Here is a 14,648-nt window from a genome sequence, read left to right on the forward strand (position 1 = left end):
ATACTCTCAAAGGAAGTGAAGATATATTGTACATCTGTAGTCTACACCTTCTTTCTTCCCTAAAGTATTATCTTTGAACTCTTATTCTCATTCAAAATCTGAACTTGATTACCTTCTGCCTTCCATATATCCCACTTCTACTTAAATAATCTCTAATTCCTATATTTCATTTTCATTTTGTCTTCATACTATTTATGGTCATTTTAAAAGTTCTAAATCTACTATTTATCCATTTTCAGTTACTCTGTTAGTTTTTATTTTACAATGCTACAATGTTCTAATTTTATGGCACCCTTTTATCCTAAATCCATACAGAAAGAGCAAAAATGCTAAATACTGGCACTGACAGTAATATACTGCCATACAATTATTTCCTGTAACGAATCTGCTCAGTGCCTCAAAATACAAATCAACTACAGTTTTTCTTTTTCTTGATAAAAAGTGAAATTTAAAAAGTTTCTTTTTAAAAGTCTAACTGAGACTTCTGGGTTGTTGGTAATATTCTACTTCTTAATCTAGGTGGTAGTTTAATGGTGTTTTCACTTTGTGATAATTAACTGAGCTATACATTTTGGGGGGCACACTTTTCTGTATGCATGTTATATCCCAAAATAAAACAGTATTCAAAAAGTTTATTATATGGATGCTCTGTGCTGGCCAGAAAGAAAAAATTAGATTACAAAACAAGAAGAATCTAGAAATGATCAAAGTAGAAATGATACAGTACCATTTTGTTGATCATTAATAACATTGTGTATCTTTGTACCAATTGATAATAATAAACACACAAACAGCTTTCACAAATAATATTTTAAATGCCAAAGGAACACAAAAACAATGTGAATGATCTTTACAGAAAGCAGTATTTTCAATAGTAAATACAAGAAAAGTTTCTTCTCAGAGTCAGTTACATCTTAGCAGGATACTTATCAATTTTTAAAATTTTCAAAATTGGTAAATCCATTGTAATGAGTAATAATGTATCTTAAGTTAAAAGAAAAAACTTTTCCTTAAAGCTTTTTACAGAGAGCCTCTTAGAAATAATTTTGTAAAAGGTAAAGCAGGTTTAAGATATTCGTTTTATTTTCCAAAAAACTATATTTCTCCCTATCTACAAAGGCCAGTTTGTACATATTATAATCTGAAAAACAGAAGCTAAGTTCAATTAGCTTTTCCCTCTCATTTTAGAAATACAATCTCCCAAATACATGTATTCATTTGAAATATGTAAAAGCTGAACTTAAAAGTTTTACTGCTAGTGCACATGCCAAAACGCCATATAAGTAAATCTGGGAGTCCTGAAAGTACAGATGTGTCCTAGCATACTTCTACTGAAGCTTCTCTGGACAGAACACTTTATTTTAAATGGCTACATATATATTAGTAAATCCTCACTATGCAGCAATGGTCTATCTAAGGCCAGAGCTACAGCAAGCAACAGTGCGGTTTCCATTAGGTAACAAGTGCTTATGAAGATAAGATGCCTTCCCACAGATTGTGAACTACAGTATTTCATGATTTAAGGGGAAGAGACACAAAAAAAGTATCCTGCTCCATTTGTTTCTAAATTTCAAAGTAAAATCCAATGAACTGAATTAAGGGTAGGAAGAAAAAATTAACATTCACAAACAGATACATGTATTATTACCTGGCTTTACCCCACAATTTTGAATTTTGAAGAAAAACTGCTAATAGTCACAAAATCAGTCAAGAGAAGAAATGACACTTGACTGATTACTGAAGTCAGGTTATCTCCACTAGACTGCCGTACCTCCCATCCCAATTTTTCTATCTCCTGATTTATGCTTCCACATTAATTATGTTTCATCTGCATAAAAACTATTGCATAAGAAGAAAATAAAGAAAGGTATCAATGTTTAATTCTATAAGTAAATGGTAAAGTATCATTTTGTTTAAAAATTTTACCAATGTCTTACTGTCTATTAAATATCAGGTGCTTTACATACATTACTCCTCTCATTATTTATTAATAAAAATGTACCAACACATATATATACACAAACACCATATATTCATTTAACTCAATCATATAAAGTACACTGGAACTAATCAGATCTGAAAATGATGTTAGGATATGGTAAGAAAACAGAAGAGAACAAAATTATGTCTCTACTCCTTAAGAGAGGTAAAAAACTAAAAGATGAAGTATGGTAGAATACTAATATCTACTGCTTACCAGTTTTTCTCTGAATGTGTCTTTTCCCAGCTTCCCTGAAAGCAACCATGGCTCTGAAAAAAGCTCTGAGAACTGCCCATCGGAAAACAGCTACGGGATCAATTCCAATCATCCCAGAGATAAATGCATTCTTGCTACTTCTTAGAAGAGCTACAATGTCAGGGCGCATGTGATCAGTATTTTTTTCCCGGAAATCCTACATGAAAAAAGTACCAGTGTTATTTTTGAAAAAATTATTGAACCAAGAAGATAATGGGTGACATGTTTGAAAAGTGGCTTAACAAGGACTATAGAAGTGATTTCTGTTCTAGGTAGCTAACTGGACCAGATACCTTTTATAAAGTCCCAGCCAACCCTAAAACTATTGAATTCTGTAATACATTTAAATGACAGTGAATATTCCACAATTTTATTGCAACTTGTTAAACAGAGAGCCTCTCTGAAGGGGTATCACATAAAATGACCAGACATGAGAAGACAAGGAACAGCGTTCCAAACAAAGAGAACACAACACCTACTACCTATAGGTGGTAGGACAAGTTAGGAGACAAGCAGTAAGACCAGGGGCTGGAACATTCTGGGCAAGGGTGAGAGTGGTGGAAGATTTGGCAAATAAATAGGCTATGCAAGCCTGAGTTAGGAGTTTGTAGATTTTATTCAAGTATAAAGGAAAGCCAATGGAAGCTAAATGATGTTTTATAAATACCATGGATGCCGCAGAGGGAATGAATTTATTGAAAGAATGGAAAAAGGGAGACTAACTATTGCAATATTCCAAATAAAAGGTGAAGGTGACCTAGATTACATTGGTGGTAACAGCATAAAGGGAAAATAATTATTATATTTGGGATACGTTTTGGAAGTAAGGCAAAGAATTTGCTGGTGTATTAGAGCATGGTGAGAAAATGAGGGAATAAGGTTAACACCTATATTTTGGGTTTAGGGAACTAGGTAGAGGTGCCATATTGATATGGAGAGAAGTCTAGAGAAAAGAGAAGGTTTACAGATAGGAAATGAGATCAAGAGATCAGTTTTGTGCAAGTGAAGTCTGAGATGGTGAGGATATCGATAGTAGCAAGCAACATTTATTGAAAGGTTAATATGCGTGTGGCACTCTTCTAAGCATTTTACATGTGTTATCTCATTTAAACTCATTTCATCCACCTAATAACTGCTTGAGACAGATATTATTATCATTATTCCTATTTTACACTTGAAGAAACTCAGTCACAGAGAGATTAACTATCTTGGCCCCTATCACACAGTAAGTAGAACAGGGGTTCAAAGACAGCCACTCATTACCACTATACTATATCTGCATACAGACATCAAGTAGGCAGACGAATATATGTGCCTATGAGTCCTACAGGGGCTTCAGAAAATATATGTATTACCTAAGGACTATAAATAGGCAGTACAAACCACCTGCCAATGGGGGATGGAGGGGATATAACAGAAGAAAATGGGTTAAAATATCCCACAGAACGAAAAGGAGAACAAAAAGTTTACATTTGTGGAAGAAGGTTCCAGACTGATATGTGTAGTCTTGGCATTCGGCTGTAACCAAACCCAGATAAAAGGATTAAAACTTGGTAAGTAAATCACTCAGAGTTGGTGCAACTTCACAGAACAGCTCTAACTCAGAATTCTATGAGGAGCATGCCTAGTATGATGTTTTCCAGAAGGCAGTTTGGAGTCCTTTAGGGGTTTCCTTTCCTACTCTTTGTTCTCCTAAGAACAGGGGAAAAGGAGAAACAAGCCAGAAATCTTGGTCCTTGGCTTGTCCCTAAACACCCTTTGAGCAAAAGTTATGTATTATAAAAGTTAATAAAACTGATTAAAAATTTTCAAATCCAAATCACCACCACCACCATCAGCAGCTAATACCTACCAAGGGCAAACAAGATGTCAGGCACAAAGTTAAGCACTATACATAACTTATTCAATTCTAACAATTACTTAATAAAGCAGAATAATTACAAACCATACTTTAGATAAATAAACAGAAAGATAAAGAAGCTTGACAAAGGTCAAACATAATAAGTACTACAGGAACTGAAACATGTGTCTGTTCTACACTGAAGACCAGCGCATCCTATTAACAACTATACCGTACAAAGTAAAATTCTAGAATTCTTTCCCATGATGAGTGTCAAATGTTGATGGAAACCTTTATTTTCCAAATGTAATGATCTCATCTGTCTTCATAGTTCTGTATTTCTAAGTACATTTCATAAACTAATCCCATCATTCTTATTGAAAATTTTCTCTTAGTTTCTATTAACAATACATTTTGTGATTTACTACTTACCCTATTGCTGGTTCCATATTTGAAATTCTTAGGGTTTGCTCTTACGTACTCTTACAATTTTCACTCAATCATCTAACATCAGGTGATCGCTACCATAGTAATGGCTTTAAACACTATCTATATGATGAGGCCCAATCTATATTTCCAGCTCAGACCTTTCTTGTTATGTCTGAGATCCATTTATACATCTTAAAGGTACCTCAAACTTGAAAGAGAACGCGTAAGACTAGTATTACTTAAATGTTTGGAAGCATTTGCCAGTGAAACCATATAGGCGTGGAATTTTCTCTGAGGGGAAATTTAAACTGCTGATTCAAATTATTTAACAGAAATAGGAGTCTCAGGTTTTCCTATATTTCTGGTGTCAGTTTTGATGTGTGTTTTTCATGGAATTCTCCATTTTATCTATGTTGTCAAATTTATTGGTAAATATGTTCAGACCCTTTTTAATATCTGCTGAGTACGTAGTTTTCTTTTCCGATATCTGTATTTTTAAAATCTTTTTTTCTATTACAGATTATTTTCTATTACCTTTTATTATCTTCTGTTATCTTTTCAAGGAACCAATTTTTGACTTTGTTAATTTCTCTATTGCATGTCTGCTTTCTACTGCATTAATTTCTAGTCTTCCCTTTATTATTTCCCTCTAATTTGGGTGGGGGGGTTAATCTGCTGTTCTTTTTTCAGTTTCTTGAAATGGAAGCTTAGATAATTACTTTCAACCATTTTTCCTAATATATGCATTTAAAATTATAAATTATTGCTTTAAATGCATCCTACCAATTGCTACAGATTCTGCAAATTTTAATATGTTGTATTTTCATTAATGCTCAGTTTAAAATTAGCATTGTAGGGGCACCTAGGTGACTCAGTTGGTTAAGCGTCTGCCTTCGGCTCAGGTCATGATCCCAGCGTCCTGGGATCAAGCCCCTCGTTAGGCTCCCTGCCCAGTGGGGAGTCTGCCTCTCCCTCTCCTCCCCGCTGGTGCTCACTTTCGTTATCTCTGTCTCTCTCTCTCTCTCTCAAATAAATAAATAAAATCTTTAAATATAAAAAAATAAATAGTAAAATTAGCATTGTAATTGTGATTTCTTTTTTGATTCATGGGTTACATAGAAGAATTGTGTTTAAACACTTAAAGACTGTCTAGCTATCCTTATGATATGCCAAGTAGGTCAGTTTTTAATAATCCTATTCAATTTTTTAGTTTTACTGATTTTGTGTTTTATTCTGTTAGTTACTAAGAGATATGTATTAAAAGCTACAACTAGATGGATTTTTCTAGTTCATTTTTGTCCTCCCTTTGGGCTTTATATATTGAATCAAATCATTAAGTACATACAACTTTTGATGATTGTGTCTTCCTATCAAACTGGCCCCTTTTATTGGTATGAAATGTGCCTCTTTATCTTTAGTAATACTTCTTGCCTTAAAGTCTACCTGTCTGATAATAATTTCTTTTAGTTAGGGTTTGGGTGGTATACATTTTTCTATCCTTTTACTTTCTATATATATTTTTTCTATATATATATTTTTTCCATTAATTTACTTTCAACCTATCTAAGGATGATTAATCACAGGCACAAGTGTATATATTGTATGATTCCATTTACCTGAAATATTGTAATAACAAGTAAATCTAAGGACAAAAAATGAGGATAGTGGTTATTACTAAGTGGGGGAGAATGAGTAGGGAAGGGGCATGACAGAAATCTGTACACTTTAGATTTATGCACCTAACTGTATGATTTTACAGCTCGTTTTCTTGTTTTTGTTTTAAACTGCATTTTAAAATCCTTTTTTTAAATTGAGATAATAACTAACATATAATGTATAAGGTATACAATGTGTTGATTTGATACATTTATATACTGCAATATGACTACTACTATAGCATTAGCTAATACCTCCATCAGGTCACAGAACTATAATTTCTTTTCTGTGGTAAGAACATCTAAAATCTGGTCTCTTGGGGCGCCTGGGTGGCTCAGTCGTTAAGCGTCTGCCTTTGTCTCAGGTCATGATCCCAGGGTCCTGGGATCGAGCCCCGCATCGGGCTCCCTGCTCCACGGGAAGCCTGCTTCTCCCTCTCCCACTCCCCTTGCTTGTGTTCCCTCTCTCGCTGTGTCTCTCTCTGTCAAATAAATAAAATCTTTAAAAAAAATAAAAAATAAAAAATAAAATCTGGTCTCTTAAGAACTTTGAAGACAATGCTATTATCACAATGTTAATTATAATCATAATGCTGTGCATTAGATCTCCAGAACTTATTCATCTTCTAACTGCAAGTTTGTATCTTTTGCCCAATATCTCAATTTCCCCAGCCCCCAGCCCCTGAGTATCATGATTTCACTCTATTATTCTTAATGTTTGTTCTAAAATCTGTTCCTTTCTGCCTTTTCCATCTCGAAATAACACCTCAAATTCACCCATCAGCTAGAGCCAGAAGTCACTTACTTAGCTAGGATCCATCAATCAGGTTCTACCAATTATACCTCCAAAATATATCTCATAATCATCTACATTTCCTCCATCTCTACTGCCACCGCTGCGGTTCAGTTTACCTTAACATTTCACCTCAACTATTAAAAAAAGCTCCTAATTGATCTCCCAGCTTCCATTCTTCATCCTCTGCTGTTTCTTCTCCTCAAAGTAATCAAAGCAATCTTTTAAAAACACAAATCACAACCTGTTTAAAATCTTTTCATGGTTCCTCATAATCATTTCAATAAAAACCAAACTCATTTAACTTGATCTAAAAGCCATGAAGAATTAAATTGCTATTCATTCTCTAAATTCGTTTCATTCACTATCTCCCTTGCTTACCATAATCTAGTAACACTGACCTGTTCTCAATTATTTTAACATATTAATTCTTTCCTATCTCATGGCCTGGAATATTCATCATCCCAACTCCTCACCAAGGTGACACTTGCTTCAGGTTAACTCTCAAAATTTAAGCTCTCAGAGGGATATTCATGGATCTCCAAATTCAAAGTCCACTATTTCACTACTTTCTTTCCTAGAACCCATTCATTTATTTATAGCAATATCCCATTTATCCATATTATACACACATGCGCACGTGCTTGTACATACTGAGCCAAGAACATGTCTGCCTGGTTTATCACTAAATCATTCCAAACACCAAGCACAGAGTCTGACACATAGTCTGTATTTAACAGGTACTTCGTGAATAAGTCAATCATTTGCAAATGAATGAGTGATTTTAGTTGTGACTCTCACCTCAAGACCCAAGAGAAAATATATTGCTCCACTATTCTCCACACCATCACTGCCTTGCCTGGGAAATTATCTTAAATGACAGACTTAACACCAAGTGGTTGAAGGGTAACAGGCTCACTAATTACAAATAAGAAATGGCCACAATTATGAAGATTCCCCTCCACAGGAGTGAAAAGTTTCAATCTATTCATTGGAGTGCAAGCTCACAAATACCTAATGGTGCATAAAGACATGAAGCCTCTGTTAAGCCTCATGGGTGCAGAGAAGAGAAAAATTCAACAAACTACATAATGAAATACTAGGTTCAAGATATACTGATGCTATCTATTCTTCAGATTGAAAAAAAGTATTGGAAGGGACTGATACTGAGTTTATCTATAGGAGGAAAACAACAAAAATATCACATAAAACAGTAATGTGTTGCAAGGTAGAATCTGTTAGTAGTATCTTTATAAAATGTCTCCAACTGTTACTGATCAAGAGCCTCCATAAATTACAGAGAAGGCAGTGTGACAGGGATGATAATACATACAGTAAAGAAAACACTTTTACCCTGAAGGCATATTAATGAGAAATTTACTGACCTTTACCCCATATTTTACTTTCCCAGCATAATGCTTTATGATGAAAGCAGGCTCCATCACGGCTGGAAATTCAATGTAAGAATTCTCTTCATGCTGATGCTTAAATTTATCTAGCAATGTTTGATTTGTAGCCTGTGGAAAGCTGAATTAAAAACAAAAAACAAAAACACACACACACACAAAAAAGATGCAGCTGTCAATACAGTCTTTTTTTTTAATACATTATAATTACATTGCCATCTAACACATTTATAGCAAATTACAATGAGTTTTCACTTATATTATCTAATCTGATTCTCTTAACAAGCTAAAAAGTGAGTATAAGAAGGACTGGTGTTTTATTTATTTATTTTTTTTTTAAAGATTTTATTTATTTATTTGAGAGAGCGAGAATGCGAGAGAGAGAGCACATGAGAGGGGTTAGGGTCAGAGGGAGAAGCAGACTCCCCGCCGAGCAGGGAGCCCGATGCGGAACTCGATCTAGGAACTCCAGGATCATGACCTGAGCCGAAGGCAGTCGCCTAACCAACTGAGCCACCCAGGCGCCCCAGGACTGGTGTTTTATAGATAAGAGATCAAAAGTCACGATTTGCCCAAACTCACACTTTGCAAGTAGGAGAACTAAGAAATTAACTCAGGTCTTTAGATATTTAGCTCAGGTTGCATTGTGTGCCACTTCTGTAATACCCATAGGATAATAAAACTCAAATGATACATTGTTGGGGCCAAGAACTTCCAAACAGAAAATGATCTCTCAATTTGGACAGGTCTTAAGTCCATAGTCATCTTCTGTTTTCCTATTTCTTCATATACAAATTAAGCAGCAATTTTCTTACCTATACCAGTAACTACATAATTTTATACTATATCTATTATTATCTCAAATATGTCTCAATGGTTTATACTCATTGATGAACATTTCATATCTACTTATTAAGAAATAATTACATGATAGCAAATACAGGAATATCAAAGTTTAGAGGGCACCTGGGTGGCTCAGTTGGTTAGGCGGCTGCCTTCCACTCAGGTCATGATCCCAGGGGCCTGGGATCGAGCCCCTCATCAGGCTCCCTGCTCAGCGGGGAGCCTGCTTCTCCCTCTCCTCCCCACTCATGCTCTGCCACTATCTCTGTCTCTCTCTCAAATAAATAAAATCTTTAAAAATTAATTAATTAATTTCCAACTCTTGGTTTCAGCTTGGGTCATGATCTCGGGGTCCTGGGATTGAGCTCCATGTCAGCTCTGCTCTCAGCACCGTCTGCTTGTCCTTCTCCCTCTTCTCCTCTCTCACTCTCCCTCAATCTCTCTCAAATAATAAATAAATATTTTTTTTAAAAAGTTCAGAAAAGAAAAAAATCACTAGTGGTGGGAATAATGGGAAGATTCAAAGAAGATATAGGAGGCAATTATGAGCTAATGTTAAAGGTTGGGTAGGAGTTTCATATAGAGGAAATATCATTGACAGAAAAAGGAGAAAGCAAGTATCTTTCAGAAAAGTTTCCTTTAATCATAATTGAAATAATGAGAAATAATGTGACATGAGGTTGCAAAGATGCTGAATACAAAATCTAATGTGTAGAAATGATTCCAAAATTACAACAGAAATAGTTAATTTTGTTATATGTATTAGAATCAGGAAGGAGAATGGCTTTTGGTGTCAGACAGTAACAGTTCAGATTACCAGTTCTGTATGTGACCTACGGCAAGCTTTAAGAACTAGTTTCCATAAATGAGTACAGTGAGGTATCGCAATGTTAACAGAATTAAATAACACTGGTAAAAACATCTAACACTAGCTGGCATCCTATAGGGAAGACATAAATGTTACCTACTTTCTAACGTTGCCAACACTGCCATTGTCCTATTCATCTAGGCCTGCTTTTGCATTCAAACACTACCCCTTCCTCAAAACACCTTCACCATCCAGCTCTCCCTGTCCATTCCAGAACTCTAAAGCCATTCTAGAATGGACTATAACTCTTGCAATTTGAAACAGAGAGTACAGCGACAGCCTCTACAGTAGTCTCAGTACTCTAATCTTACCTTGTTTCAAGTCACCAAATCAAAATATCAAAATTTTCCTGTAATACTCCTTTAATCATGTGCCTCCCCTACTCAGTAAAATTTATGGATCACCAAGGCAAAGAGACCAAATCCAAGCTCATAAGCCTAGACACAAACTCAACCTCTGCAAACTTATGCCTCACTACTTCACAGCAGGATGCTTTTGGATACTCATCTCATTGTCTCTAAGTAATCCTCTGAGTAATCAAAAAGCTTGTGATTTATTTTTCTCTTACTTTCAAATGGAGAAAATAAATTTTCAAAGGAAGACATATATGAGAACAGTTTTTATTCCAAACAAGGAAAGATGGAAAGAAAAGCTCTCCATATGAGAAAAACTATCTACACTTGTGGATACACACTGCAATATCAAGTAAAAGAGCTTGGAACAGAGACAAATCAGACATTATTGTGCATTTCAAAGCTCTTCCATCTAGTGTTCCCCAAAGGCTATCTGCCAGGAAGCCTTAGATTAGTGTTTCCATGCTTCTTTCTGTGTTTCTTTAGCTCTCAAAAATACCAATACCTAGACCCCATTCCTGTGATTTTACTGAAGTGATGCTAGGGTCATGATGACCAGTACTATTTCCAAGTACTCCAGGTAATTCTTATGAGCAGGCAAGAATGACAAAATGCTGTCCTAAATGAATGCTCTGATCTTAATTTCATTTGTTAAAAGAAGACTGGGGTGGAAGTCAAAGATTCTGCATTTCTAACAAGCGTCAAGGGGCTGCCAGTCCTGCTGTCAACAGATCACACTTTGAATACCGAAGGAAAGACTGGTAACACTCCTAACATCCTGCTCACACCTAACTTTGCTTATTCTACTCCTTTCTAAATTTCATGCTGCATCCTTTACAGTCAAGCTTAAATAACTTGCCCGAGGTCAAACAGCCAAGAGATAACAGAGGAAAGATTAAACAAGACTTCTGACCCATGCATCTAAAGCACTATAAACAACACTGAATGAGGTAGGAACACCGCTAAGGATATATTTCATGTTATATATTCCCTATAGAACAAAACAGTTTTTAGAGGAAACTTACTCAAAGTAGTTCCCCAAACAGCCTTCCTAAATGTGTCTAACTTATTTTCAATCCAGCTCTGGCAGAGAGAAAACATTTCATGCCTTTGCATCTTCTGGGATGTTAAAGCACAGAGCAAAGTGGTCCATTTACAAGAGGAGGTAAAAACAACAGGACTGATACATAAAGAGAAGAAAATAATAATAGAATTTATAAAAAGTTTTTGTGGAGGACTGAATATAGAAGCATAATTGAAGGGACAATTAAAAAGTTATTCAGTCCAGGGGTACCTGGGTGTCTCAGTCAGTTAAGCATCTGCCTTCAGCTCAGGTCATGATCCCAGGGTCCTGGGATAGAGCCCCAAGTAGGGCTCCCTGGTCAGCAGGGAGTCTGCTTCTCCCTCTCCCTCTGCCCCTCCCCACCACTCATGCTTGCTCTCTCTCTCTCAAATAAATAAATAAAATTAAAAAAAAAAAAGAGGTTATTCACTCTAGTCTCCTACCAACAACAATACCCTGACAGATGATGCAAAAGAATTACTATAATGGAAAATTTTATTACTTTATAAAGCAGCTGCTAATCAGCTCTAATGATTAGAAAGTTCTTTCTTACACTGAGCCAGAATCTGTCTCTGTGTAATTTCCGGCCACATGGCTTACCCCCAGGAACTTCTGGGTAATGGCAGAGTTAATATTCTCTTATTGGGCAATATTTATATCTATGTGAGGTAGCAAGTGACCAGGGAAATATAGTCTTTGTATAATAAGATGTGAACTAAAAATATTTTACGTAAGGAATGACAGGCCAAACAAAAACCCTTTCCTCTACTCATGTTTTAATTACATACTCGGCTATCTCAATTGCTGCTCACAACCACCTTAAGATATATAGCAGACAGCATTATCATTTCTCATCATTTCCTTTTTACATGCAAAAAACTAAGAACGAAGACTATTCAGAGATTTGCCAAAGGTAGCTAATAGAGATGGAATGCAACCCTGAACTTCTGACTCTATAGCCTATTATGGAGAAACATTATAGGACAATACTTCAATGCACAAGCTAATTAGTCAGAAATGCCTGGAGTGTCTTCAAGTCCATCACTTACTATCTATATGATCTTCTTCTTACTTGCTTAAGACTTGCTTAAACTGTGTTCTTTTTGTTATCATAAAATACCTCAAACAAATAAAACTGCTTAATATTTTGACATCAACCATAATAGTTCTCAACACTGAATATCAAAATTACCTATGAAGCTTTCCAAAATAAAATACACCAGAGGTAAGGTATGTGAGCAGTTAAGAACCACTAACCTTACAATTTTATAAAAGATAATATATGTTGTAGGGCATATAGAGCAATGCAAAAAAAACTTTTACACAACTTTGTACATAAAATATTTTTGTATTAATTGCATTTTAATTCATTTAGATTAATGGAAATAGTCTATATGTTTATGGCATATTAACAGGGTGACATACAACTTACCATACAAACCAGGATATTTGGGAGTTAAAGTAGGCACCTTTAATAACTAAACTGGACAACAGGCATAAACTTTAGATTGTCCCATTCAAACCAGATGATGTATGGTCATCCCACCTATGATAGTTAATCCCCAATATTTTATATCTTACTTCAGTGGGTATAATGGTTATAGCTAGAAATCAAGTGACCTAATTTAGTTACTTAATATTTTAGTGAAGAGTGACAGAAAACTCACATACTCTCCATCACTTCAGTTTCTCCAGTTCTAGATTTGCCATCTTATAGGATAACTATAAATAATACTTTACAGAGTACTAAAAACACTCTGGAGGATGCTATATGAAGTTTTATTTCTGAAGCTTATTCAGCTTATATTTGGTATACTACACAAGGATGTCAAATACTTGGCATATGTTGCTACTTTCCACCTGCACAGCTGTGGCAGACATCACTAATCTATCATGATATTCTTTTCTACTGAACATGAAAACTACAAACACATCTCATATAAAACTCAATTCAAGAAGAGAGGAATATGCAACAATAAAAAAATATGCCAACAAATTTAACATCAAAGTAACTCTGTAGAAAAATCTGGAAAGACTCAAGGAAAAAATGCATTCAATATTATAGTTTACCCAATTTTCCTAGAAACATACACACACAATAAAATGCACACAAGGGAAACTTTGGCTCCTTATTGATTATGTAAGAAGAAAATTTAAGACTTAAAAAGACATGAAAAGCCCAAATGAAAAGAATCATACTTTTGATTGAAAAGTACTTGCTGAAAGAATCATACTCACTTGCTTTCTTCATCCAAAAGATGGAGCAGACCTGTTGGTTTCTTGCTAATAAGATTTATGCAACAGGTATTATCAATATAATCTATATTGTGCCAGCTGATACCTTCAGTTCTATACTCCTCCTAGGAAATAAATTCACAATTTATTCATCTTGCAGAAAATAATAGGTATATGATAATAAAGACTGAAAAGCTTTTGCCAGGCTTAAAAGAACTAAACTTTTCCCTTTTAAATCACTAAATCTACACAATGGAAGAATGTATAATTTTGGTTATATGAAACCTTCATACAGTATATGTCTATTTTCATTAAAAAGTACATACAATCAAATTTTTTTGTTACAATGCTATGTGTATGCCACTCAGGTGAAAATTTAGGGCTGGATTTGTTTTAGCCGCACTATGTAAGGACTGCACTAAAGAAAAATATAAAATATAAGAAGCCTAATTTCTCCCACATGACCCTAAACCAACAAAAAGGACTGAGTATTTGTTGGATTATCAATAATGAATTTAATGAAACAATGTCTGGGAAAAGTAAAAACCATCACCTCCAGTGATCACTGATATCATATGGAATTCATACATACTTCATTCGGTAAAATAAAACCCTTAGGGGTTAAAAAAAAAAAAAAAAACCCTTAGAATATGTTAAAAAAAAAAAGTTTCAAATCCAAGATTTTAAAAAGTCAAAGCTCAGGCATTGAACAACTATTCAACTATTAGGCCCCTATTGTTGTTTATTTTTTCTCTGTACTGGGAAATAATCTTATATTCATCCTTGTGATGCTTTTAAACTGTTTTTCAAAACAAGGCCCCTGACAATCTAAAGAAGGTAAGTTTCTACACTGCAAGAATATTTAGGCACCAAGTAAATACCCCAGTCGGCTGATGACTTTAGTATGCACTGATAACGTTCACACAC

The 14,648-nt window shown here is 34.9% G+C and overlaps 1 protein-coding gene across 6 annotated transcripts in view; it reads right to left on the reverse strand.

The window, feature by feature from the left end:
- MYO9A (myosin IXA) overlaps positions 1 to 14,648 on the reverse strand; it is a 276,224-nt gene that overhangs the window by 154,400 nt on the left and 107,176 nt on the right. For all 6 annotated transcript variants that reach the window (XM_032417536.1, XM_032417538.1, XM_032417537.1 and 3 more), the window contains 3 exons: positions 13,725 to 13,846; positions 8,339 to 8,480; positions 2,198 to 2,393 (listed from right to left, as the gene is read on the reverse strand). In XM_032417536.1, the coding sequence (XP_032273427.1) occupies positions 2,198 to 2,393; positions 8,339 to 8,480; positions 13,725 to 13,846 (460 nt within the window). The remainder of the gene's footprint in view (positions 1 to 2,197; positions 2,394 to 8,338; positions 8,481 to 13,724; positions 13,847 to 14,648) is intronic.

The sequence above is a fragment of the Phoca vitulina genome, unplaced genomic scaffold (genome assembly GCF_004348235.1).
Source record: "Phoca vitulina isolate PV1807 unplaced genomic scaffold, GSC_HSeal_1.0 scaffold20, whole genome shotgun sequence".
In the NCBI taxonomy this organism is placed as follows: Eukaryota; Metazoa; Chordata; class Mammalia; order Carnivora; family Phocidae; genus Phoca; species Phoca vitulina.